The 27,222-nt window shown below is 42.1% G+C and overlaps 1 protein-coding gene across 1 annotated transcript; it reads left to right on the top strand.

Moving 5' to 3' along the window:
* Nucleotides 1–1,000: 1,000 nt before the first annotated feature.
* LOC120564276 lies at nucleotides 1,001–26,963 on the top strand. The gene is made up of 5 exons (XM_039809137.1): nucleotides 1,001–1,042; nucleotides 2,397–2,576; nucleotides 11,834–13,475; nucleotides 19,639–20,562; nucleotides 26,467–26,963. The coding sequence occupies exons 1-5, from the start codon at nucleotides 1,001–1,003 to the stop codon at nucleotides 26,700–26,702; spliced, it is 3,024 nt and encodes a 1,007-aa protein (XP_039665071.1). The 3' UTR covers nucleotides 26,703–26,963.
* Nucleotides 26,964–27,222: the final 259 nt, after the last annotated feature.

The following is a 27,222-nucleotide window of genomic DNA, read 5'->3' as shown; positions in this document are numbered from 1 at the left end:
TTTTTTTGAAATTTTAGCAGTTCAAGTCCAATGAACAGCTTGAAATGGTACAAAGGTAAGTGGTGAACTGCCGAAAACTGAAAAATAATGTACATTTCAGTATTTTACAAAAAGGCCTTTTTCAGGGAACAAGAAATGGGTAAACAACGTAAAGCTGTTCTGCAGCAATGGAGGTTGATCAAGCTTTGAAAGTTGGTACTACCAATTCCCACAGGTGTTCCAACTTGTCTGGATTACTTACAACCCCCTCTGTTTGTATAAAAGTATTGTTGGAACATACTGTGGTACCGTACCCTCGTGAGCATTATTTGAACAGTATTGTAATGCAGAAAGTAGTGTGTTGCTATAAAAATGGCGGGAAAAAGGCAATTAACAATGGAAGAGAGACAGACCATCATAACACTTAAGAATGTTGGTCTTTCCTACAGAGAATTTGCGAAGAAAGTCAAGGTGTCAGTGAGTACAGTATTCTTCACCATCAAAAGGCACTTAGAAACTGGGGGAAACTCTGACAGGAAGAGGTCTGGCAGACCCAAAGCCACAACAGAATCAGAAGACAAGTTTCTGAGAGTCAACAGCTTGCGTGAGAGGCAGCTCACAGGACAACAGCTTCAAGCACAGCTTAATAGTGGTCGTAATAAGCAAGTCTCAGTTTCAAATGTAAAGAGAAGACTCCGAGCTGCAGGTTTGAGAGGTCGAGTTGCAGCAAGAAGGCCATTGCTAAGACGTCAGAATAAGAAAAAGAGGCTTGCCTGGGCCAAGAAACATCGTCAATGGACTACTGAAGACTGGAAGAAGGTGCTATGGACTGATGAATCCAAATTTGAAATCTTCGGTTCATCACGCAGGATTTTTGTACGCCGTCGAGTAGGCGAAAGGATGGTTCCTCAGTGTGTGACATCAACTGTCAAACATGGAGGAGGAAGCGTGATGGTCTGGGGCTGTTTTGCTGGATCCAGGGTCGGTGATTTGTACAGAGTGAAAGGCCCCCTGAACCAAAATGGCTACCACAGCAGTATGCAGCACCAAGCAGTACCCTCTGGTATGTGCCTAGTTGGTCAGGGGTTTCATCCTACAGCAAGATAATGAGCCAAAACATAAGTCCAAGCTATTCCAGAACTACCTTAGCAGAAAAGAACAAGATGGTAAGCTTAAAAACATGGAGTGGCCAGCACAGTCACCAGACTTAAACCCCATTGAGCTGGTTTGGGATGAACCGGACAGAAAAGTGAAAGCAAAGCAACCTACAAGTGCCACACATTTATGGGAACTTCTGCAACAGAGTTGGGAAGAACTTTCTGAAGAATATTTGATTTCCATTGTAGAAAGAATGCCACGAGTGTGTTCAGCTGTTATATCTGCCAAAGGGGGCTACTTTGATGAGTCAGAAATTTAGAATAAATTTTGGTTTATAAATTGATTCCATGATTTCTTTTTTAACTTAAATTGTTCATTTGTTCTATTCTTTCATTTCAGAGTACAATAAGACATTGAACTGCATGAATTTCAATAAAAACCTGGAAAAATCGGGGTGTTCTAAAACTTTTGACCGGTAGTGTATGTAAACTATAGCAAATCAAACCGCAGCATCAAAATCAAGGACCTGGTTGCTGTGTTGTCCTTGTCTGTTTATTTTGCTTTATAATATTTATATATTTATTTATTTTTTCTGTGAGGAATATGTTTGGAATGCATTCAATTATTCAGAGTAAGAAAACTCTTCCTCACTTTGGAGGAGAATCTACAGTGAAGGTTAGCAGGATGCTAAAAAATGTGAGAGATGTTACAAGCATCCAATTAAGCTTTCTTAATAGAGCCATTTACCAAGTAAAATGCTGAATCACTGAGGTTTAGTCATCCTTTATTCCTTTACACGGTATGCCAACCAACAATGTGGGTATAGATGCTGCTCAATACACAACACACAGGATCAGCCTGTGTAAAAAATAAATAAAAAATCTGCATATTTGTGTCTATAAAGAGAACAAAATCATGCCATCGTTACATGCGAATCCATCATGCTTTCGCAGAAGTTTTCAGAGAACATAAAAGTACTACTCTTGCATGTAATCGACTTAACAAATGTGACATGCGTAATACCACGTGATACCTTCAAATGCACGCATCTCAGAAAAAGGATTGATGAGGTCTGAGTCCTGGAGACAGCGCGTTTTACGCACGGTGCCAGCGTGTTACACTTACACACCAGCGGCCAGATGAGGGAGACATACGGCTTCGGGACATGTCGAAGTATCCCGAGTCATTTTTGATAAGATTTCATTACCTCTTTCTTCAACTGGAAATACTACAGAGCAGAGCGCACTGCTGACGTCGTCCGGTGAGAGCGTTTAAAGATTGGATTTTTGTTGTTGTTGTTGTTGTTTGTTTTTTTTTAGAGAGAGAGGAAGCGTACAGTTCAATGGGGGGAATCTGGGTCCGTCTATGTGCTGGGCGTTTATGATAAAGCGTGTGAAGCGTACAGTCAGTCAGCAGTCAGTCATTCAGTTCCCCATCACTCTCCGCTGAACTCCGGCTGTCACCTCTCGAGTCCTCCGCGCCCCCGTCGCATCGGCCAGGTAAGAGACCCCACCGATTCGGCTTTACTCAGGGCATTTGTGGAAAAAAAAGTGAGTGAGTTTAAGTTTCTGACGTATCGGATTCTGATAGACACGCGTTCCCCCAGAGCTGCCACTGTTGGCTTTTTTTTGGGAGGTTGGGTGGAGGGGGGGAAGTTGGGGTGGAAAAGTAAGTCATGGCGATGGCTATAAGGCGACTATGGAATTCAATTCGATAAAAAAAAATTGAAGGAGAATGCAGAAATCAGCAAATGTGTGTGTGTGTGTGTGTGTGTGTGTGTGTGTGTGTGTTTCCTGGGTGTTCCTTTGTAGGTTACATAGCCTATGTTGTGTGTACAGTTAGACCGTGATCCATATCATGTTTTTAATACGACCTTTTTTAATATTTTATTAAGTCATCATAACGTTTCTTTTTAATGTCATATTAATGTCTTATACTATTAAGGACCATATCCCAAAATTAAAAAAAAACTAAAACAAAGTACCAGACACGCCAGACCTTATACAAAATAATGGGCCAGTGAAGTTGTGTGAGACTGAGAATAATGATGCAAGGTGTCTGCACACTGCAATGTACAGTTTTCCTAAAATTAATTTCACTATTCACAGGTTTTTAAAGCAGCACCTTTTACAGTTGTAACATTTTTTTTTGAAGTAGCCATGCTTTAGATAATGTAACCTGTTTTCTTCTTCATTTTTTTTTTTTACTGTCACCTGCACAAAGTAGCACCGCTACTTTCAAAGCCATCCTCACCCTCTGCCCCCCTCCTTCCTCCTGTTTCCAAATGCTCTCCTTTGAAGCGATGATGCCCCATCTGTCATATGTGAGCAAAGAGAGACCATGCTCTGCTCTTCTCAATTACTGAATTCTCCTCATGCCAGCTCCGGTGGGACAGGAGGAGGAGCAGGTGGGTGGCAGTCAGTTCGATCAATCAACATGAAATATTCAGCTTTGAATATACACATCATTTACTGCTGCTGCTGCTGCTGTCCTTGTTAGAAACACCCCAAAAAGAGTTGGGGCGTTTGTCTGAAGCGTTTTGGAACTGTGGACCATGTGTGCGCCGCCGTGACACAGTTCCGGATGAAAGATTGGTGCCTGTGTATGTTCGTTTTTTCTTTTTTAAACTGCAGCCTGTATGGCGGCTGGAGGGGTATCTGAAAATATTATCATCATAACTGAGAGGAAATTAGAGAGAGGGAGGGGTGAGTGGATGAAACTGTATTAAATGTAGCGCCACAGCCGCCTTCTCATTATGCTGAAGTAAATTCGTACAGCTTACATGACAAAGCTCTGCTTGGCAACTTTCTCCCCTGATAGAGGCACTTGTTTGAACATGAGGCTCATGATTTGAATATCTGTAATCCATGCTGAAATCAACAGGCCAGATGAACTTTTTGGCACCCTCTTACCAACCACATTGAGAAGGATTTCCTCCCCCCAAAAATGCCTAAGCTAACCTAGACTTAGGCTTAACATCCCTTGAAGGGGGGGGGGGTAAAAGTTATTTGATTTGTCGCAGAAATCCTGGAACTTTGAAATCTTATCAGAGAAAAATCGGAACCTTTTCAATCACTGAAAACTCTTCAGGAAACTTTTAATCTCCTAACTATCTGCCTTGTGATAATAATATCTCTGTGATGTTGCCTCATGAAATTTGCCCGAGTACCATGGCCCTAAGTATTTGAGCTATGAGGCAATACAGTGAAAAGCATAGCCCCCTCATATGAGAACACAACAGTGAATAATTAATAACCTTGCTCCCAATTCCAGGAAAACAATAGCATATTGTAGGAACACTGCACTAATTTAACTAGAGGAGAAGAAGAAAAAAAAAAAAAAAACAGTCGACAACTTCGACAAAATGTGGAATGCATCGCCATTGTTATGAAGACTATCTGCATGAGTTTTAGCTGTAGTTATTGTATTGTTTTTTTGTTGTGTTTTTTTTTACACTTTTTATACTGCTGTGTTGCATGTGTATGTGCTGTGTTGCATGCCGTATGATATTGTAGTGTAATGTTGTTTGCCTTGGAGATTAATCAGAACCCATTAAATACCCCTCTCTCACCTGCTGGCACTATGTGAGGTGGAAGTGCACATGCAGGAAGCTATTTTCCACAGGCCTCCTCTCTTGGCTGTCAGCTCCCATTAAGGGGGAAGGTGTCATATCTGTAACACAGCTGAGTGCAGATGGCAGAGTGGAGGGGATGGCTCACCGATTTAAACAATGATTAATGAACAGAGATGGAAAACAAATTACATTGGACTATTGGAGGCAGGGAATTGTTTTTATGAAAATGTTAATTGTGTCTGCCAGGCTGATACCAGGAGTAGGGGGGAAGGGTGGAGTGAGGGCAAGGCAGGGGGGGTGGGGGGGTGGGCGACCAAGGGTCTACTGACAGGACGTCTACTACTCCCCTGGCTCAGATTATCGGCATGTCTCAGCATGCAGTGTTTAATACCTTACCTTGGCTTTAAGACCTCTAATGTGCCATAAGTTTCAAGGTTTGGCTTTTTATGATGAACCCCATGAAGAATTGTCGCCCACCACCGCACCAATTAGCGTTATCTTTAATAATAAGTGGTTGTAAGTGACGAAAGAAGGCGCCCTGTTCTAGTTGTAATTATTGCAGGCGGGTGCAGCTGCACTACTTAGGGAGATGATGATAATTATTTTTCTTCTTTTTTTTTTTCATCGCGGGTTGATTATTTAAGAGCATCATACACTCATCAGAGTAATCAGGAGAGAGTGATTAGTGAAAATCCACGAGGCTAACAGCTGCCACATTAAACACTTGCCTCTGTTGCCAACACACGGAGCCAGAGCCCTTCCACAGGACAGAGGAGAAAACCAAAAGCACTTCACCTTCAACTCCACGACCACATGTGTTTGTTAGAAAGTCAAGGCTCGGGGCACACAGAGAATTAGAGTAAACAGAGCGCCCCATGAAAAGGCGTGCTGTTGTGCACCAAGGTCAATCTTCATTGCTTCAATTCACAAGTACAGGAGCACGCCGAGGGGGGGAGTACAAGTTTGATATGGCATTTTTAGAAATGTGGGAAATGGAGATCGGTACTGCGCAGTGACTTTGGCCTCCTCCTGGATTGGGTCCTATTGTATTAAAATGAGTGAATGCTCTGGAAAACGAGGGCTGTTTGATAAGACCCGATCTGATAAACAATCCGTCTCCAAAAAAAGAAAGAAAAAAAAAAAAAAGTCTCAATTAGAGACGTGTGCCACGGCCATGTCCGGTGTTCATGCTGCGCTGCTTGCCACTGTGTAAGGCCTGCTAAACTAAAGGCTAATTCTCTTAGCCCAGATGTTGCCTGAGCACAGTCCTGGGATCCCACTGGGTTGATGAGCTCAATCAGTGAAATGATGAAAAGATGATTTTGTCCCTGTAATTACAGTGTGTAAACTACTTAGCTAGGATTGCAAAGGAAGTCATTTTCTAATTACGCTGGTACCCCGTTGTCTAATGGTGGATGTTTTGTTGTTTTAGAGAGCGCGGGAAAGAGAGAGAGAGGGATCAAGAGGAAGAATATGTGTGAGAAAAAGAGAGAGAGAGAGAGAGAGAGAGACAAAAAGGGAGGAACTTCACGAGGGGTCTGTGCTCTTCTGCTGCAGCTGAAAAAAAAGACCATCATAAGGGCAAGATGGCTGCCAAATGAAAGTTCATTGAATTATCAGCCCAGTTAATGTGCCTTGGATTATGCTCTTTGTTTGTCAGTTTTTTTTTTTTTTTTTCCTGTAGATGCCATATCTTAATGAGATACTGTAAGTGGCATTACCAGACTCCTGCTGTGATTTTGTGATGACTCGTTTAATGACTTTTGTTTTAGTGCCTCCAAGTGCTTTCGCAACTGAAAGTAGACACATCTAGTATTTCCTCCATGTCTGCCGACTCTTAATATTGAGCAACGTAAAAGACGATGTAAAAGCCAAATTATCCCGTCTCTTTAAATGATATAGTGACAACAGTTTGCTTTTTCAAGCCTGCTTTGGGGGTGTGTGGGAGTTGTACTTTTCAAGAAAGCAAAACATGTCATTCTTTGAGATCTGTGTGAGTTCTGTTGGAGCTGGCTGCCGTCCTGCAGGGCTCAACCATCTGATGCAGCCTACACCATGTGGATAGGCTTCTCTTGTGCAAGGCATCCCCTACGCACCCCACACTGTTAACACACCCCATCATACGCCAACGCTTTGTTTGTGTCCAAAAAGAACAGGTGGTCTGTGCAAACAAGAGCAACTGTTTACACATTAGTGATTTAAAATACATTCTATATGCACATGTCTGGGTGTGTGTGTGCGTGCGTGCATGTGTGTGTGTGTGTGTGTGTGTGTGTGTGTGTGTATGAGAGAGAGATGGCATGTGAGAGTGGTTGTCTTTGCATGTGCATGAGGAGGACGAGTTTAGGAGACAGTGTTTATATTTCCTTGCGCTGCGCTGTGTTAGTGCCATTGAAAGCATCAGAGGAAGCTCATGAATGCAAAGTTTATATATGGCTGGCATACACACACACACACACAATGAGGTTATGATACAGAACACGTAAGTAAACTGTCATTTTCAGATCTTTGTGGTATGCATAAATGCGATGTGTGAACGGTTTGTCATATTAAAGACTAATAGTAAATTAGAAGCAAAGTATTCCCCCAGTTCATACAGGTACACACACAGCTGGTCACCACTAAGCAGACCTGCTGTTGTCAGTCTGACTTGCAGTTTCTATACCCTGTAGCTTTTAGTATGTTGCCAGAGGAACATATTTTCCCTCCCGTTGCATTCATAGCCACTAATCTGCATTAGTGAATGAGACAAACAAAATTAATCGAAAACCTCCTTCACTGAACATAGGAAATAGCTGACTCCCAAATAACATCACATCATCGCTGCACCACATGTACGCCAGATTTATTTTTACAGGGCACAAGCCAGATTTTTGATAGTTGTAAAAGGAGTGGCATAGATTTACTGCAGCCACAACAAATGTGTATGTATTCCTTTATGAGTTCTTTAGCTATTACTCACAAGGAGCTACTTTGTCAGTGCTGTGTGTGCTCTTTCTGTGCTGTGTACTCCCGCAGTAATGAATGGCGCTGGTTAGACTATTCTGTCTCCGTCAGGCTTTTTGGGGGGGCCTACAGAGAAGCTCCTATAGGGTTTCATTAATCTGGCTGTCAGAAAGTATATGGGTGCTATCTTTTGCACAGGTCACGGTGGGCAGCTGTGTTACCACTGCCCTCTTCCTTGTACTGGCTCTTCATCCCCCTGACAGGGCAGTCCACAGCAGGTGGTTGGCTGGCTGATGTGTTGGGTGGGCACGTGGGTGAAGTGAGACACAGAGGGCATAATGCACAGCATGGGGCTTTTACTGTCCGCACATAAGCCTGCTCTGTAATAATGAATCCAACTGTTGTTATGTTGTATGCAAACTGGGACAGTCAGGGAATTCCAGGAATTTTGAAAGTCATGATCTCTTGTTATGTGATGTGGAAGTAGGCAGAAACACATTACAGAGAATCTGGGAGATCAACAGATATGTATAACATCCCACTCTATTGTTCGTCAGTGTATATGTGTGGTGTAGATATGTGTGGATCATTAGATGCGTTATTTCATGAGAATGTCATCACATATCACTTAAACTGTAATTCAATCAGGAGAGACGTCGTTGCAGATATGCAAACATTTATTTGTAAGATACAATTGCAAAGTAAGAACATATATAGATTTTGGAGACTAGACTCCATCGTAGAAGGGTATATATATATATATATATATATATATATATATATATATATATATATTATTTTTTATTTATTTATTTATTTATTTTTTTGAGGTTTAGAAAAATCCAAACATATCCCCCGTAGACCGGAAGAAAACCAAAAGGGAGCCGTCAGCCGGGATAAGACCGAGAACACCTTGGTCGAAGAAGCCTGGCTCGTCTGAAAAGACAACTGACAGAAGCAGGAGAGAGAACAGCTTAAAAACATGGTAGTCATGCTGTGATTGGCTTGAACATACGTGCCCGATTCTGATTGGTTTACACGAACGTAACACCCACCCACCCACCAGCTGATCAGTTTAAGAGAAGCGAGTAAACGTAAATGACGTCTCCCTGACAGAATTTACGCTGAGCTACATTTGTGTGAATGAATGATATTTTTACGAGTCATGCACACAACGATGCATGAAGAGAGAAATCAGAATAAATACTAGTTAAATAACCCACCTTTCCTTCTTAGCTAGCAGACTCGCTAAATTAGCAAACAGTATTTGGGGATTTTGTTGACTCATTTTATGGAAAATTGATACTCTCAAAACATCATTGTCTGTACTATACCAAATGAAAAAATATATATGTTTAAGTATGTGTTATCAGTCATGTTGCGCATCAGAGTTCTTATCAGATACATAGTTATATTATCACACACACTTTTCCACCGCTACTCTCTTATAGATAATCTTTATTTTAGGTTACATTAAGACAGGTTACTGTAACTGTTGGTTGCAGGCTTATGTAGCAGTTCTGTGGTGCATTCAATATAGCTTTCAGCTCAACCATCTACATAAATTATTAATGCTTTTTAACTGCTGTTAAAAAGAAATATGAAATATGCCCTTCTGATCAATACATTTCATTCCAGTGTCACCTCTCTATTGATTTACAATATTGTCCATCCATCCTAGCTGACAATATGCTGCAACTATAAAGTAAAAAGATTGCACTTCTACCATCCTGTAGATTAAATACTAAAATACAGAGTCCAAACCATGTTTGATATTGTCACATCCTAAATCATCCAGAATGCACCGCTCCGATTGCTGGTTTAATTGTGTATGTGTTACATTATTTTTTTCTTTTTCTTTTATTGGCTGTGCTAAATCACACCTGCTCCATGTTCGTCTATGCGCGGCCACACCTACAAGGCGCTACTGTGTGACACGATGCTTAATAACAATCAAGCACTCTCTCAATCTGCACCGGAAAGATCCTAATCCACTCTGACAGAGAAACACCTGATGGCCCTGCATACTGCTCCAACAATTCCTACTAGTACACACACACACACACACACACACACACACACACACACACACACACACACACACACACACACACACACACACACACACACACACACACACACACACACACACCACACGTTGAAGGTTTTATGCCTTCTTCTTCTTCTTCTTCTTATGCTTAGTTAATCAGAGGAATACCACTTTAAATATGAACTGGATCTAGTGTATGCTAATATCATTCACTCACTTTCTTCCTGTCAGATATGATTAGGTCAGGTCTGTATCCTTACATTGATCTGGGTGCAGAGCAGACAGGTATGTCAGCTCTTAATCTGTGTGGTTTTGTGTACAACATTTTTATGATTTGACTGAGGTTGCTATGGCCCATAGGCAACAGCGGCAGCAGGTGGCTCTAAGTCATTGTCAGAGATTTTAATTGGATGCCTTTACATTAAATCAGGTAGTTGATTTGATTTGATTTGATTTGATTTGACTTGATTATGAATAGGATTGTGTGTAGCTTTGGCAACTCTCTTATTACTTGCCTTACTCATGCTTTCAGCTAGCTAGCTGTGAAAGACGGGTAAGAAAGAGCACATTTATGCAGCAGTCAAAGTTATTTGATGCTCCAGACACATAGCCGTTTAAAGTTGAGTTTGATCAATCATTATTGATTGGGCGCAGACTTCAAATTGGATACACTGTTACAATATTACACATCCAAGGCTACAGTACAGTAATGACATTAATAGAGGCAAATGCGATAATAGCTCAAATGACCGTAATCCGTGGAATGGGTGGGAGGTGTGTGTGTGTGTGTGTGTGTGTGTGGAGGGGGGTCATGCTCCTCCCCTCCCCCCCTGTTTTTGTAGTTTTTGGAATGAGTGCTAAGGAATACCAGTTTAAGAAAAATGAAGTGGATCAACTATATTATAATAGAATATACTCACTCACTTTCATGTCAGATATGGTTAGGTCAGTACCATATGGTTACATTAATTTCTGATCTGCAGCTCAGAGCCGACACGCTGCACACACACACACACACACACACACACACACACACACACACACACACACACACACACACACACACACACACACACACACACTACTGCTGCCAGCCTGCCAGCTTTTTATCTGTGTGGTTTTGTGTACATCATTTTCATGACTGACTGAGGTTGCAGTCCAGGATGATGTAAGCCTGTGTTAATTCAGTGTGGACAGTGCAGGCTTTGTTCTGTGCCCTTTGGTACTGCACTAGAGCTGTGCAGAGCTCACTTATGTGACCTCTACCATTGTAGCACGATGTGAATTTGAAGCTTTGTTTTGCTGCTGCAGTTGAATTAAAAAAAAAAAAAAAAAAGGAAAGGGCTGGGCTGGGCTGGGGAGAAGTGAAGCATATTTTAGCTTTCCATTTGGATATTCTTCCTTTAACTTTAGTTTGCATTTTTGCATCATCAAGTTGTTTATTTTCCTTAGTACTCTTGTGACATAATTATCCTGGTAAAGGTTTTTATTCAAATATGCAATAGACCTGCTGAAAAAGCTTAACACTTTTACTTTAATCTTTTTTTTTTAAAGCGCAGATTTGTGAAATGCAAAGGAAGGGCAATGAAAGCAGACAGTCTTTGATGTTTGTGCTGCCTTAGTGTTATGTGTCAGTACAAAATGAGATCAAGACAAAGATTTTCACCTTACCCTTTAGTAAAGATGAGATATTTGTTGAGGAAGCCTTTGTGGTTAGACTTAATCAGCATTTTCACGGTCTTCAACAATAATCTAAAACCACAGGTATACATTAACACAGGATGACGAAAGTCAGAACCTACTTTGCTCTATTTCCTGACCTATTTGTGGTGCATCAGTGGCATTATATAGCAGCTGCAAAAGTAGAGATTTACACCCTTAATTGACAGCCGAGAGCCCCACTGACATTATACTGTACTCACCTATTCTTGGGGTTTCTGAGGGGGAAATTAATATTTGAATAATTTATTTGTTTTTGCAGAATTAGAATGCACTTAATGTTCCTTTTGTTTTCTCTTTAGGTCTGAGCTACAACAAACAGACATTTCATCCGAGCAGCATGAATCCACATCCTGTTTCAGCTGAATAAGTGCAAACAGTCAGCATACAGTTCACTGCTAACCTTCCGACCGTCCCACACAGACACCTCTGACCACCATACTGTAACATCAGCCAGTCCCTGAAAGGACAGCTTCATTACCCTGTCCACCCACCCAATTAGGAGCCAGATGGCGCTTCTGGCCAATCAAATCATGGATGCAAGGATTCTCAGCAGTATGAACGGGAGAGCAGAGCTTTCCCAGTTCTTGAGAGTCACCAATCAGAGCATTGCCTCCCAGGTAAATTCCACCCAGGAACAGGACAGCCGCAAGAACAGGAAGTATCCCTGCCCGTTGTGTGGAAAGCGCTTCCGCTTCAACAGCATCCTTTCCCTTCACATGCGCACACACACTGGCGAGAAGCCATTCAAGTGCCCATACTGCGACCACAGGGCTGCACAGAAGGGCAACCTGAAGATACACCTCCGTACTCACAAGCAAGGCATTCTGGGTAAAGGCCGTGGGCGAATTAGGGAGGAGAATAGATTGCTTCATGAGCTTGAGGAAAGGGCGATACTAAGGGACAGGCAGACGCGAGCTGGTCATGTTAGCCAACAGCAAACATCGATAATAAACCAACTTCAAAAGCCCCAACTGTTACAGACTGTCCCGATACAACCCCCATTCTTAACTAACTCTGGAGCTACAAAGAGCCAGCCACACGCATCCACATCCCCTAAGGTGACTCCCGTCCCTGATGATCCCATCCAGCCCCAACCCATCGGCTTCCGCTGCTCATTCTGTAAGGGAAAGTTCAGGAAGCAGCAGGAGCTTGAGCGCCACATCAGGATCCTGCACAAACCCTATAAATGCACCTTGTGCGAGTTTGCTGCCTCGCAGGAGGAGGAGCTGATCGGACACGTTGAGATGGCGCATATAACTGCTGATGCGGGCTTAGGGCAGAGGCCTGCGATGGGGGCCGGTGACAAGAAGAAGCCCGCTGGCGAATTCCCCTGCGAGGTGTGCGGCCAGACCTTCAGCCAGGCCTGGTTCCTGAAGGGTCACATGAGGAAACACAAGGACTCCTTTGAGCACTGCTGTCAAATCTGTGGCCGTCGTTTCAAAGAACCCTGGTTTCTCAAGAACCACATGAAGGTCCACCTCAATAAGCTGGCTGCTAAGCGTAATCTCCCTGCCGAGCATGACACCTGCGTTAACATGAACAACCTATCACAAGACCACCAGAGCACCCTCTACTCGCAGTACATCACCCGCATTCACAACAGGTTCCTCATGGCTGAGAGAGCCGACCATCAAGATTACAACCAGATACTTGCCACAGCAGGCGTTGACATGAAAGTTAGGGAGATGTTAGGGAGGATGATTTCCTCAGGCCCTTTGACAGATGCAGATTGTTCCTCTTTGCTGAGTTTAAATCATCTCCACCCTCCACTGAGCTCCACTAGCATGGAATATCTGCAGAAGATCACGTCAAACAGAGATACACTCAGCAGCAGCAGCAGCTACCCAGGCTGGCAGATCATGACACCAGGGCTGCCTGTTGAACAGCAAATGTTCGGTCCTAAAGACCAGCAGCAGTGCTCCTCCTACCTGACTGAGACATGTGTCCCTGTAGACGATGGGAAAGTGTGTCTCGGCGACCCAGACACTAAGGCCATCAGCAGACCCGGTAGCCCAGGCAGCGCGAGTCATCCTGGGCCAGAGATGGGGAGCTCCCACTCTGGCAGTGGCCTCGACCATCGACCACAGTCTTCTTCTCCAGCTACAGGTAACTCAGTCAAGGAAAGCTCTTTTAGCTGTTTTAAGATCTTGTTAAAGAGTCTGTTAAATGAATGACTTGACATGTTGACAGATGACAGATGCCTTTAAAGTTTTTTAGTTGTCCAGCCAAATGAATTATAAGTAGGACACTGGGAATCTGGCAACTAGATGCAATGCATCTACATAAAAAATCTTAAGCTCCAACTTGACTTTTGACCTCTATTTTTTTTAAGTTACTATACTCTGCCTTTATATTGTCTGCAAAAAGTGAAAGGTCACGCCAAGGCAAAAGGCAGTAACTTCCAAATGATCAATATTTGGTTGCTGATCACCATTTACAAAATCATTAAAGTAACACGTCTATAAAATGTAGTGATCATGGCCTGTATGTCTGCTGATTTACAATTACATATGGCCATTTACTGTACTTTTTGCTATCCTGAACCGTAACTCAAATTGAGCATTCCAAAACAAAGTCAAAGAGCAGTTACTGGTGTTATGGTGTTCTGCCTTGGTTTCTCCTGGGCTTTTAGAAGTTACTGTTAAGACAACCCATTATTTTCTCGAAAAAACAAAACAACGAAACTGACTCAAGATACTTATCCACATGATAAAGGATGTCTTGAATGTCCCAAAAATATCATTAACTTATTTTCGACCAAAAACGAAGTTACTGCCTTTTGCCTTTGCAGGGCAGAGCAGGATAATGCCTTAGTTGCTCTGGAGGGAGCTTTCCAAAGTTTTGACAAAAATAACTCTGATGATGGCAACAAGGTCTAATGAATCGCACTATTCAGTTGCATTATAGGAAAGGTAGTATATGGAGCTCGATCCATATACATATACCATATTGACATTAAAAGTCAAATATCTGGTCCTCTGCTGATTTGATTTTGAACAATGTTTTTTTTTTTTACTTAATTTTAATGTTTACTTAATTTTTAATTGACAGTAGAAGGGTGAACAGGAAATGCAAGGAGAGAGAGGTCCCCACCTGAATTACATTACATTAGGAATTAGGTTTACATAGTTTAATCTGTCTCTTACAAGTCCCCCAACTTTATGGAAGTAACATACTGAATCACTGGAGGGCCCCTTTTAATATTTTGTCAGGTTTTTTTGCAGGATTACATGTTTCTATTCTGAGAATTGATATGAGGTACGATGACAGACTTACAGACAGACCTTATTTCTGTGCACTAATTAAATCTGCTTAGAATATCAAAACAAAGGATCCAATTTCTGCATCTCGTAATCTTTTCTTTTAAAAACTAAATATAAATATAAAGTAGCTAAGTGACAGCTGTTGCCTCATATTTTACTTCTCACTTAGTGTAGGTGGACATCTAGCGCAGGGTCAGCTACACCACCACAGATATTACTGTCATCCACAAGGACTTTGTCTTCCTTTTAAAGATAATGGCATCATGTTGAATTGCAGGGATAATTAGTACCCTCTATTTTATATCCGTCACATCCCCACCCCTTGCCTACGGGGGCACAAGATGTTAATGCATGCCATCTGGTGTTTTTAATGATTTGATATATACCACCCAGTGATTTTTATGATTTGATCTACCACCTGGTATTTTTATTGATAGTCTTCTGTTCCACCTGGTGATTTGGATGATTTGGCTCTCTGGGTAAATGCCTTTCTTGTCATGGCATCCTGCTAACATGTTATCATGAGCCTGAATTACTGCTTTAACAGCGTTGTTAAGAGAAGAAAAATAAATCCAAACTTTTGTTCTGTTTCTTCATAGCTTATGGTTATTTTCCGTTGGAGTACTGTTATGTTGTGTGCATCCAAGTCTGATGCGCTCTTGTGGGATTTGATCCAGCATCCTCTTAAAGGATGGCCGTATAGCAGAGATAAATGGATCAGGTTTAATCTCATTAGATGTTTTGTTTCCATATTGTACACACATACTGGTATCTGCATATTTACATGTAAATTCTTGCCGTTTATGGCCAAATCCCTCTCTGGTTGCTCTTTAAGAAATGTTCAGGCTCTGTTGTTTTTACTTTCCCTCTTCTCCCCTATCTCCGAGACCATACGGTGTCACTTCCAGAAACATTTATGATAGCTGGCTAGCTGAGGATTTGAGTGCACACAGTTCTGGGATGGCACATTCAGTATCAGACTCTAATTTCAGTCAATATTAAGCATGGAAACTAATTCATTGTAAAGGTCAGGCGTCATTGCTTTAGTCAATGATGGATCCGGCAGGCTCTCTCTCCCCCTCTCCTCCTCTCCTCTCTGTTCTTAGTCTTGTGTAATGGTAGACTCACTCTGGGGGCTTAGCACCGCATTGTTTAGCTCTGACAATATATCCCAGAGACCTCTGCAGCTGCTCCCTGCGCTCACAATGACAGATTAATTAACACAATCACACGCTGCTGGCCCTGGCTCAACACACAGGTCTGCTGCGGGACAGATAGGTAAATCCTACACATATGGAGAACACGCACCACTTGATGAGGGTTTAATAACAGGGATAAGTTTTTTCGGAGGTGGGGGGTTGTAACTGATCAAGTCTGTCTGTCTCGATGGTTGGACGTGGAAAAAGAGAGAGGGAGAGAGCGAGTGTTTTCTAATTCAGGAGAGCGGAGATGCTGAGGAAGAATTACCACTGCCAGATGTTCAGCTTGAGGAACATTGATTAGTCCAGAATTACTGGCTGCATTATTCATAGTCAGCCTATGGTGGTCATGAAGTTATTGATGTTCTCAATATGGATAGCAAATATAGTACAGTCATGGCTGTCAGGGTGAGAGACGGCTTCTTTGCTCGATACATCCAGATACAGTGCTGGATTTAGATGTTTAACTACAAACACCCAGCATCTTAAATTAGAACGCACGCTTTGATTTCAATGGAAGGCGTGTGTTACGAATTACTTCTCTCAATATCTCATCAGGACAGATTTGAAAATGCACTTTGACTTTAATTATAATCTGAGATTTAGACTAACGACTCTTTTTAAAATGATAAACTAATGAAGGATGCATGCTTCGGGCCTCTGACCTACATTGGGCCAGTTAGATCCCTGCTCAGAATGAAAACATGCCTAACATACATAAAATGCTCTGACAGTTATTAATTAGTCCCATTCAATACTCTTAACCTCAAGGTCAGTGAGCAGACACCATGTAATGATGTCGTCGCCACATGTGTTTTGTCCCTTATTCCCTGCTTTTACACTTCTTTTACCGTATAGCCAAGAGAGCCTGAAATGATAAGCGTCTGTAAAACTGTGAATGGAAATGTGAGCAGTGGTTTACCCAGAAACATAGATAAAGCAAGCTGCTTGTACAGAGTATCACTTTTCATGTGGCTGTTCCAGTTACATCAGTATATTCTTTGTGATTGCTGACATTAAAAGCATCTTTTAACCAATCAGGTCCTTATCTAACTCGGGCCTGTGTCTGTCTTAACAAATTCAGCTCTTATTCAGAGATCACAGTCAATCTGACTGGTTTGTCTGAACTGATTACCTGTTGGCTTTTCTGTCTCCCTCTCACTTCTGTCTTTTAATCCTCTTTTTAATTATTATTGCAGATATGAGGCTCAAATTAAGCTCAAAATGCTTGTTTCCCTAGCATGCAGATAAAAAGATTTACCCAGGGAGTTGTGAACACCTGCCTTGAAATATTGTTCCACCGTCTCCTGAATGCCATTTGGCTTAATTGACTTGGAAACGTCCCAAATGCGTCATTGACTATGTGGTCTAATTAATATTAATAATATATGCTATTATAAACATCAAAGAACATCTGGTGCCCCTGTTTTTCTCACCAGTCTTGTGTGTGACTCTCTCCCTCTCACTCTGTTTCATCTTAAACCAAACCAGCCACCATGTATCTCTGCTTTGCATTTCAGGTGCTTGATTGCATATGTAGAAAGAGCCAAAACCTTACTTTATATAGAGTTTGATATCTACAATATAACTGCCAAATGCCTATGTAAGCAAATGTGAGCCTGTGATTGCATTGACGGTGATGTATGGTTGTAAATCTTAAAGCCTATTTCCATATGAAATGAATCACTCGTTCAAACCCAGCTGCATGCTTTTTCCATAGACACGGCTCACTTGAGGCATTTATTTATTTATTTACCTTTTTCCTCCGCCTTGCACATCCAGTAAGGGCGGATAACTCATACGCATCACTTCATTAGATGCTCTGTGTTAGGTGAGAGAGGCTGGAGTTTGTAATGATGCAGTAATTGGAGTTTTGGTTGATAAATCTAAGCTCTAAAATTACTCCCCTCACATAATGTGAGCCTCGGCAGTGTAAGTAAATCTTAAACTGATTAAGTTAGCATGAACCAGGCAATCACAAAGATGGCACCCATCCAAAGGAAGAGGAAAAAAAAACAGAGTCTTCATTCTTTGTATTGTTTTACAGCTCTCATGTAGGCTGGCAAATGGGTTTGGGAAGGTCCACGCTGAAAGATGAGGTCAGATATATGTGTTTTCTGCATTTGGAGCTGGCCGGTAATGTCATCGTAATTTAACCCACAGAATAATTGAGATATATGGCGTGTCTGAAAGAGTTCCATTAAGCTGTTTAGATTTTTTTGTCTGTTACTGGAGACAAGGGTGTGGCACTGTTGAAGTCTCTTTCCCGCTCTTGCACACCCACTCACGTCGCCATGCACATTCAATGTACGCAGACCTTATATTAGACACACTGTAGACGCACACGCACGCACCGCACACACACACACACACACACACACACACACACACACACACATAATATATATATATATATATATATATATATATATATATATATATATATATATATATAGTATAACCCATATACAGTACATACAGAGGTGACTGCCTTCCGTTCAGGGGCACCAATTTGCCATTTCAGCAGTGATTTTTCAATTTCATTAGTTTCAGCTCTATTTAGGTAATATGTGGGTGTTATTTTATGGTTTTGTAGATTTGAAATAGTCAAAAACAGCCCTCCTTTTTTACTACCCTTCACCTTACTAAGGTGGTTTTTCTATTAAAGTTGGAAACAAAGTCAGGTAGCAACTGCAGATCATTAGATTTAGATTTACCTCAGAGAATTATCTCAGGGTCAGATCTTGAGGTGTATGAAATTGATATTTCTCTAGCGCGGATGAATCACTGTTATAACTCAGATATTAGTCTATTAAAGAAGAACAATAAGACATCAATATGCATAGAATTAAATTAATGGTGGTGGGTTTATCTCCCTATCCCAGACGCATCCCTAAAAGACACAGTATAATGTATGACCTGACCTTCAAATGCCAGGAGAGTGTTGGGCAATAAACTGCCAATATTTGTGGCTTAATGGCGTCGGATGACTTTTACTGTAATTGGAATGGCAGCGAAACAGCTGGGCTGTTTAAAGACAGTGCAAAGCTGAGGTCTCAGACAATCACTAACTCAAAAATGGTCACAGGGAGTGTGTTTAACCCTGGAGGGAGTTTCTGTGATAGCTATAATGATTAAACTGTAGGTAAACAGAGGGGAAGAAGACGTTTACATTACCTTTAATTAAAAGTTATGGTGAGCACGATCAAATCTTGTTTCCAGATGGATATTTTTCACTTGCTAAAAGGAGGAAAAATTACCCTTTGTCATTTCCCACAATAATACACTTTGTACTTTTTGAATTATGGTTCCAACACACCATTTTTCAAGTATGAAGCAAAAATAAACTCAGCTACAGTAAATGGTGCGGTTAATCAGAACTGCTCACATGTTGGTCTTCGTTATTTCTGACTGGGAAACCCACTTACTGGTTTTGATGGAATGAGGTTCTTGTCTGCGACATCTGCCTTGTTCTAGTTGCTTTGAATTTGACTGTTTATTATTTCTGGAAGAATCTTGTTTGGTGTTAACATCTTTGGGTGTATTTATTGCACATGGTGGTGGCGTCCATACTGTAAAATGATGGATCACTGGAGCTGAAAGCTGATTACAAGCTTGATTTACTGCAGGGCAGCACTTAAATCATTCAACTCAGCCTGGTGTGGGAGTGCAACATTTTTCATGTTTAGACGACAGTTGTTGGTACATACTTTTCTCTGAACAGAATGCTCAGTATGCCTCATATACACATAGTGTCCTAATTTGATTTGGATTGTATTATGTCCCTGCTGTTATTGTCTGTGTTAGGTGAGAAAGTCTACAGGTGTCCACTCTCCAGTGACTACACCGCTGCACAGGCTGCCTCCCTTGGCTTCCATCTGGATCGCTACCACTTCCCCCACTGGCAAACAAGCAGGGATCTTTCTTCTCCACTTCAGCCCACCAGCAGCAGCAGCTCCAGCCCCAACCCCAACCCCAAGCTCAGACCTAGATCCAGGGAAGACTGGAGCCCAGCCCACTACCTTGGTCTGGAGAGCCACAGTGATAACGCCCTGCTCATCAACAACCAGTCGAGTGACAAAGATGCAGGTGTAGACGGCCCTCTGTCTGCTCAAACCAGGAAGTCCCAGTATGAGCCTTTAGATTTGTCTGTCAGGCCAGAGTCTGTCATGTCTCATTCAGGCATGTCTCCTGCTGTACTGGTACAGATGTCTGGAGTTTTTAGTAATAGACTCTCCTCCTCCATTACCCGCCGGCTACAAAGTTACTCTAATGCCGCAGCTGAGCTCGGTGTGAAACCTGCATATCAGCGTGACCTTTTGGTGCAGGGAACAAAAGAAGAGATAAACACACAGAATGCCAGCTCCACAGGTCACGACGGTGAAGGTGAATTTGAGAAACCCGAGCAAGGGAGGGAGGATGAAAATGATGATGCTGCCAAGTGGAAGATGCTGAAAAATAATATCCTGGAGCCAGAGGAGCTGGGAAAGGCGGATTTCCAGAGTCCTGGCGAGAAGAAGCATGACAACCCGGGAACTTGGGGCAGAGCTGTGGCTGAATGTCCCGTCTCCTCTCTGGAGAACTTGGCTCCAGGACAGGCAGATCACCTCCAGCATCAGGGCGGCCTGCTCTCCTACCTCAGATCCCAGGGGAACCTGAGCAGCGCACCTGCCAGCGCACACAAAGCCAGTCTGAACGATGGGGGGAACATGGAGAAAGATGTCGCATCAGGTGAGCATCTGCTTCTATATCATGTATGTCAAATGCAGCTGTCACTGTTATCAAGATGTAGCCAGGGCTGCCTTCGGATTTGAAAGTATCTGTTGCCACCTAGTGGACAAAGACCGGTCCTTTTCTTTCATCTAGTTATCTCCTTTCAGATGCTTTGTACCAGCCCATCTGAATACGATATACCACTGCAGATGGCCATATAACAATATTACAATTGGTTAACTTAATTCTAAATATAAGTGGCTGACTAGCATGCGTGACATTGTTAGCCTCAAGGATGCTGCTATAAAAATCCCCCAAAAGTTTTTGACAGTGTCTCCACCCTCATCACCTGACAGAGGAAGTGTGAAGAGTGAGTGTGAGTGTGTGAATAAATCATGCCAGTTATAAACAACACACTTCCTTTATACTTATAGCACTTTAGTTTTTTTTTTCCCTTCTCAGATCGTATCTGTGATCTCAAATAGGGACTAAAGAAGACACAGGTGTGTGGCGCTGATTACCCCTACACTTTAAGGGATGATATAATCTCCTTGTGTGATAGGTTACAAATCACCCAAGCCAATGGAAGCCCACTGATGGAGAGGCTTAAGCTCTCGTGCTGGTGTGATATGCTTGCTGAGTGCAGATTTAATAATGCTGTCTCTCAAGAGAGGGAATCCAACAGCTGGGGTCTTTGATATGCATGTATTATGAGTGCAACATGATACACCTTCCCTCTGATCCCCCTCTTATTCAGAAACTCAATATGTTCATGTGAAAGACAGGAAAGTGCCTGTCAACTCCATTAGGGATTAACATCTGTTTCCTTTCTTTATGATTCTAACAGCAAGATGTAGTTTTCTATTTGATTGTACAGATGGCTATTATAATATGCCGAAAAGCACCCCTCTCCTTCAACTCCTGTCATGGCCATCACGCTGTTCATGTTTCGTTGTTGCTTTTATTGCGTATAATGCCGTTTTAATTACAAAAATAGATAGCATTTAGAAAAGCTGGCCGTTTCGAGTCGTCTTCGAGTAAACCTAATATTATGAAATCCTTTAAAAACCGAAGAACAGTTGGCATCATTAAACCACTTTTTAACCTTAAATACAGCATATATACTGTGACTATTGCTTGTGTTTCTCAGCAATCTGATCAATGTATTTGTTCTCTGCTTGAAGTTATTTCAAGCATCCCTTCCCTTGCCTTTTTGTTTGCTGCAGATTGATCCTGCACATATTTCTCTCTCTCTCTCCCTCTCCCTGAGGAGGTAGATGTCATAGACACAATAAACACCTGTCAGTCAAACTGGACATTGAGACGAGTAACTGACATTGAGAGTCTATCGAGTGTCCTCTAAAAAGTGAGCTAAGCAGGTGGCCCGGCAGCCTGTCCTGTCTGCAGTGCTGACCAGGTGGCTTTGTCATGGGGCTGTCTCCTGTTGCCCCCATCCTCTCCATACTGTATGGCACGTCGAGTGGCATGGTGACATATTGCCGGGCAGTTTGGACATGGAGTGATGTGTTTGTGATGACAGTTCAGGTCGGCTCCAATGTGCCAGCAGTGGTAATTGGCCAGATGGTGACCTCTGGTTGAACCTGTCTGCATGCTCATTAGTCTCAATAAGCCCTCCCTAGTGTTTTAAACAGAAACTCTCATCTCTGCACTGCTTTGATTGAACCACTAGATGGCAACATTTACCACTTCATCAGTTAAGCTGTGGTAAAGCCTCTTAATATTTCTGGACCAGGTATTATGGCGTGCTTTCAATTTTTCACAGGCACAATTTGGACAACTGTTTTTGAGAACACAGTCACATATTGGATGCCTTGAGGTTCAGAGTATTATCTAACTTTCAACCAGTTAACTGGTTAACTAAACCACACTGTGTCTTCTGTGACATCAGATCAGGCCTCTCAGACGCATGAGAACAAGTGAATATGAGAAGATCGATAAGGACAAGATTAAGAATGAAAGAACAACAGAGGACAGAGAGAAAGAAAGATTTTGAAAGGTTGAAAGGGGTGAGTCATTATCTCATTGTCTGACCTGTGTATACCCTCCGCGGAGAGGGTGACAGAGAGCGAGAGAAAAAGGAGAGAGAAAAGGAGCGAGAAAGATCACCATAGATGGAGATAGATGGAGCGACAGCGAGGTGAAAGAGGAGCGGTAGTGCGGCTGTCTCCATGAGCAGATGTCGTTTGAGGGCAGCGAGAGGGCAGCGCGGCCTGCCTTTGTGCCGTGCTTCTCCCCATAGAGATAATGAAGGGTGGAGCACTGGGAAGGATGTGCAGTCATCACTCACTGTCTGTGTGCCATCAGAGCTCAGCCCTGTGTCATCCGTCACCATTCAGCTCCTCTGGCCCCCGTCGGCCCCGCCACTGTCATCATGGTCATTATCTCAGCCTGTGACACACAACACACTCCCACCGCACACACACACACACACACACACACACACACACACAGGAATACATGCGTGCAGGTGCAAACATATGTATACACGTGTACCAACTCACGCAAATATACACTTAGGCAGGGCAGGGTATGGTATGGTTTGACATTTTTTGATTTCTAGTGATTATATAATATCTGAGTTTCCTTACCAAAATCAAGCTTTTTTTGATACCTTACTTTGACACAAAACAAGCCAAAGTTCTCAAATGTTAAATGTTGGTTAAACAAAACCCATACAAGAACTTTGCATATATTTAAAGTATAAAATTTGCAAAAATATTATTTTATAAAAGTGAATATCTGTTTAAAGAATACAAAAAGAAGAAAACAAATGTCTCAGCCCTACTTATGGCAAGAGTACTAACTTGTACTTGCAGGAATAGTTTGACATTTTGGAAATGACGCTTTTTCGCTTTCTTGAAAGTTAGATGAGAAGACACTACTCTCATATTTGTCCATTAAATATGAAGCTACAGCCAGGAGAAGGTTAGCGTAGTTGTAAACAGGGAAACAGCTAGCCTGGCTCTGTCTGAAGTTCAAAAAATCTGCCTACCAGTTCCTCTAAAGCGCACTAATAAACACATTATATTTTGATTTTTTGATTTTGTTCATGAACCGAAGAGTAAAAACTACACATGACAGAGACAGAGAGTTATGTACTTTGCTGAAATGAAGCCTTAGGAGGCAAGAAACACAAGTGGTCAAACAATCATACAGCTTTTAAACAAACTCCTAGGTTAGCTTAACATTTTTGAAAGACAAAGTACAAGGTGAACAATAGAATTACAACTCAAACTATTCATTGTAAAAACATCCATCACAGTATATAGACTGACTTCCTGGTTCATCTCTGACCTAGCATCCATGCTATAGTTATGTGCACACACGTTTCCTGTGATTTTCCTTCGATAATCTGGCTGTACTGTTAGCTTGTTTACACTCTGTCTGACTGTCTGACTGCCCGTGTTTCTTGTCTGACTTCGTTATAGTGATGTTGCCGTGTTCCCAGATCTCAGCAATTACTTTGGTGAGTATAATGTTATCATAACAGATGCAAATGGTGGCCAAGATTACATAAAGCCCAAATTGTAATAAACCAGAACTGTCCTTTTAATACAGTCCAATGTCACTCTCATACAGAGTCAAAGTCAGTAATCACTCATTCTGTTTTTCTTCCTTTACTCTTTCTATCAACACCACACAATCCCACCCCTCTCATTTCCTGTCCAGTCTATTTGTGCATCTGTGTATGTCTATGTGTGTGTGTGTGTGTGTGTGTGTGTGTGTGTGGCATGTCTGAAGCTGTGGATTGGGCAGCCTTTGAATGGAGGATCATGTGGTGAAGAGATGGATGGCTCTGAGCCCACTGCTGTCTTCTCTAATTGTAAAATATTAGTTACATTAGACTGTGGCCTGTGATTAATGGAACTTATTTGGAGGTTGCCCTCTCTTGGACCTCCCCTCTCCTCTGGTGGGAGGGAAGAAAGAACAGCAGACCCAGGGAGACGAGGACGGAGAGAAAGAAAGACGATAGAGGGGGGAGACAAGCAGGGCAACAAGCGACTGAGATGTAGAGCCGAGACCTTTTGGCTTATTATTAACTGACTTTATGAAAGCATAATGGGCTATGGGATTGTTCACATTGTCTGAGAGCATTTACAAGATTTTAACAAGATTGAGGGAAATCTGTTCGGTCTCTCCAGTTACAACGGATGTGTAAAATTTTGGAATGTGGGATTTTTCAGTTTCCTACATGCTTATTTAGACAGCAATGTAATAAGTGATATAATAAGTAATATAAAGAGAGATTACAAGGTGCCCTGAATTAGACATGTTTATTATCTTGCTGTCCACCCTTATTTCCTGTTTTTCCACCTGCATTGAATTGGAGAAGTTGAAGTGAGACAGGTTGAGTTTTAACATCACCAAGTGCTCTGTACCTGGATTTTGACAAAGCTTTTCTTTTACTATTGTTCCTCCCAGACAGCTCTCCCTCACTCAATAAGACTACTCTCGCTCTCTCTCTCTCTCACACACACACACACACACACACACACACACACACACACACACACACACACACACACACACACACACACACACACACACACACACACACACACACACACAACCCTCTGTGCCATCCTGATGATATTCAGATGTGTCAGGCCTTATCATCTCTCTGACTGGGTGTGTGTGTGTGTGTGTGTGTGTGTGTGTGTGTGTGTGTGTGTGTGTGTGTGTGTGTGTGTTGTGTGTGTGTCCTTTACGGCCATCAGGTTATTATACACCAACAGATGGAGCATTACCTTTTATTGCTCACACCGTCTGTGAGTTTTCCCACTTTTCCCCCCAAAAACACCTTTTTTATGTAGATGTGAGAGCGAGTGTTCAGCTGCGTACAGCTGTCTCGGCTCTGATGAGGAGCATGATAGAGAGGAAGAGGCGAGGGTGGGGTGAAAAGGCTGAGACAGCCCTCAGTTTTTGGGAAGTGATGTCAAATGACATCAGCACATAATGGTTTACTGTAACCATGAATCACAGAAAAACACATTAAAGCGTTAGACAGAGGGGAAAAGAGAAAGTCATTATATGAGGTAACATCTCAAAAATAGCACAGCAGTGAACAAGGACACATGGCTGTCTAGGTAGACAGGTAGATGAGTCACCCAGCACAGTTTTTGTTTTGATCTTAGCAACACCTTCGGGCGTTGGTGTCTTACTGATTTTTTTATTGAGGTCAGATAAACTTCTGGAAGCTATTAACAGCATGTTTTGTTGTTTGTATCTCAAAGTTACACTCTGTGCTGTGTCATGTAGGTTCACATTATTTGTAGTGGTGTTATGTAGCGGGCGCTACAGAGAGGGACAGACAGGAAGTTTTGGCATGCCTTGCCTCCCAGCTGCAGACGTCTGTCATTCCTCAACTCAACACTTGTGTGTGTGTGTTTATTTGTGTGTGGGGGTGTGTGTGCGTGTGTGGGTTTGTGTGTGTGAGCAGGAAATATGTTACAATGAATTAGAACTTGCTGGCCTTTTCATAAAAACCTGTCAGCCCATGAAGTGTCACAGTGCGGTAAAGTGTTAGAAAGTGCAAATTGTTATTATGAGTCCACATCAGCGTCACAGTTTTATTTAATTTAGACATTTTTCTACACAGCCACGGTGACTGTAGCACCCTATTACTAATAAGAAACTAGTTTGAGCCCCATTGAAACATCATTGTAAGTGTGTGGTTTTACTTCCCTCTCTGGCATTTCAGAGGCTCTGTCAAAGTTTAACGCCTCACCTGCCAACATCTGGTCTATAACACTGGAAACATGACCTGGCAAAAATCATATTTAATATCCGGAATTATCATTTTTAACAGAACTCAGTCTCTTAATTTTCACAAAGAGTTTTGAGTAACTGTATTAGTATTAATTCTTTTTTTTCTCTGTCTCTGTTCTTTGTCTTTCCCAGCTCGGAAGCCATTCCAGTGCAGGTACTGCCCCTACAGCGCCTCCCAGAAGGGCAACCTAAAGACCCACGTCCTCTGTGTCCACCGCAAGCCCTTTGACAACAGCCTCTACCCGGACCGACGCCTCCGACGCTCACACACGCCCCAGAGGCCCTCCAGATTGCCTCAGAGCTTCACGGGGGATAACCGCGCACCAGGAAGAGACCAGATTGGCATGACATCACTCTGTGGGACTTGACGTTGTCATGGCAACAGCAGATACAGACAGTTATGATTATTGTTTTAGCTTCACCTCGAAGAGGTTAGAATGATTGGATGATTGAAATTGTTAAAAAAAAAAAAAAAAAAGTTAACAACCAACCTTGATGTATAGTACATTCCAGTGTTTACTTGAAGAGCCACAGTACGTATATATCTGTAGCAAAGACGCTGCCTATAATAATAATAATAATAATAATAATAATAATAATAATAAAGTCCATTGTGATGTGAAAGTGTAGCGAGGCTATTTAGTGCTGTTCATTTTGTCAAAAGTGTCCAAACGATTTACTTGTGTTTACATGCATCTATCAGTTCAACACTTGTCTGATAGGGAGAATGTACCGTGCCTGCCCAAAGCACTTGTTCTTTCATCCAGTAAATACCCTGTGTTACAGTTTTTTGTAAATATCGCTCGATTTCCCTTCCAGTCCAGAAGTCTTGTCTATCTGTCAGGATATGGTGCCAGATGTTCAGGCTTTAATCGCGGCAGATGTAAT

This window comes from Perca fluviatilis, chromosome 8 (assembly GCF_010015445.1).
Source record: "Perca fluviatilis chromosome 8, GENO_Pfluv_1.0, whole genome shotgun sequence".
NCBI classification, from domain to species: Eukaryota; Metazoa; Chordata; class Actinopteri; order Perciformes; family Percidae; genus Perca; species Perca fluviatilis.
The sequence above is the reverse complement of the archived record's forward strand: the minus strand, read 5'-3'. Positions and strand labels throughout refer to the sequence as shown.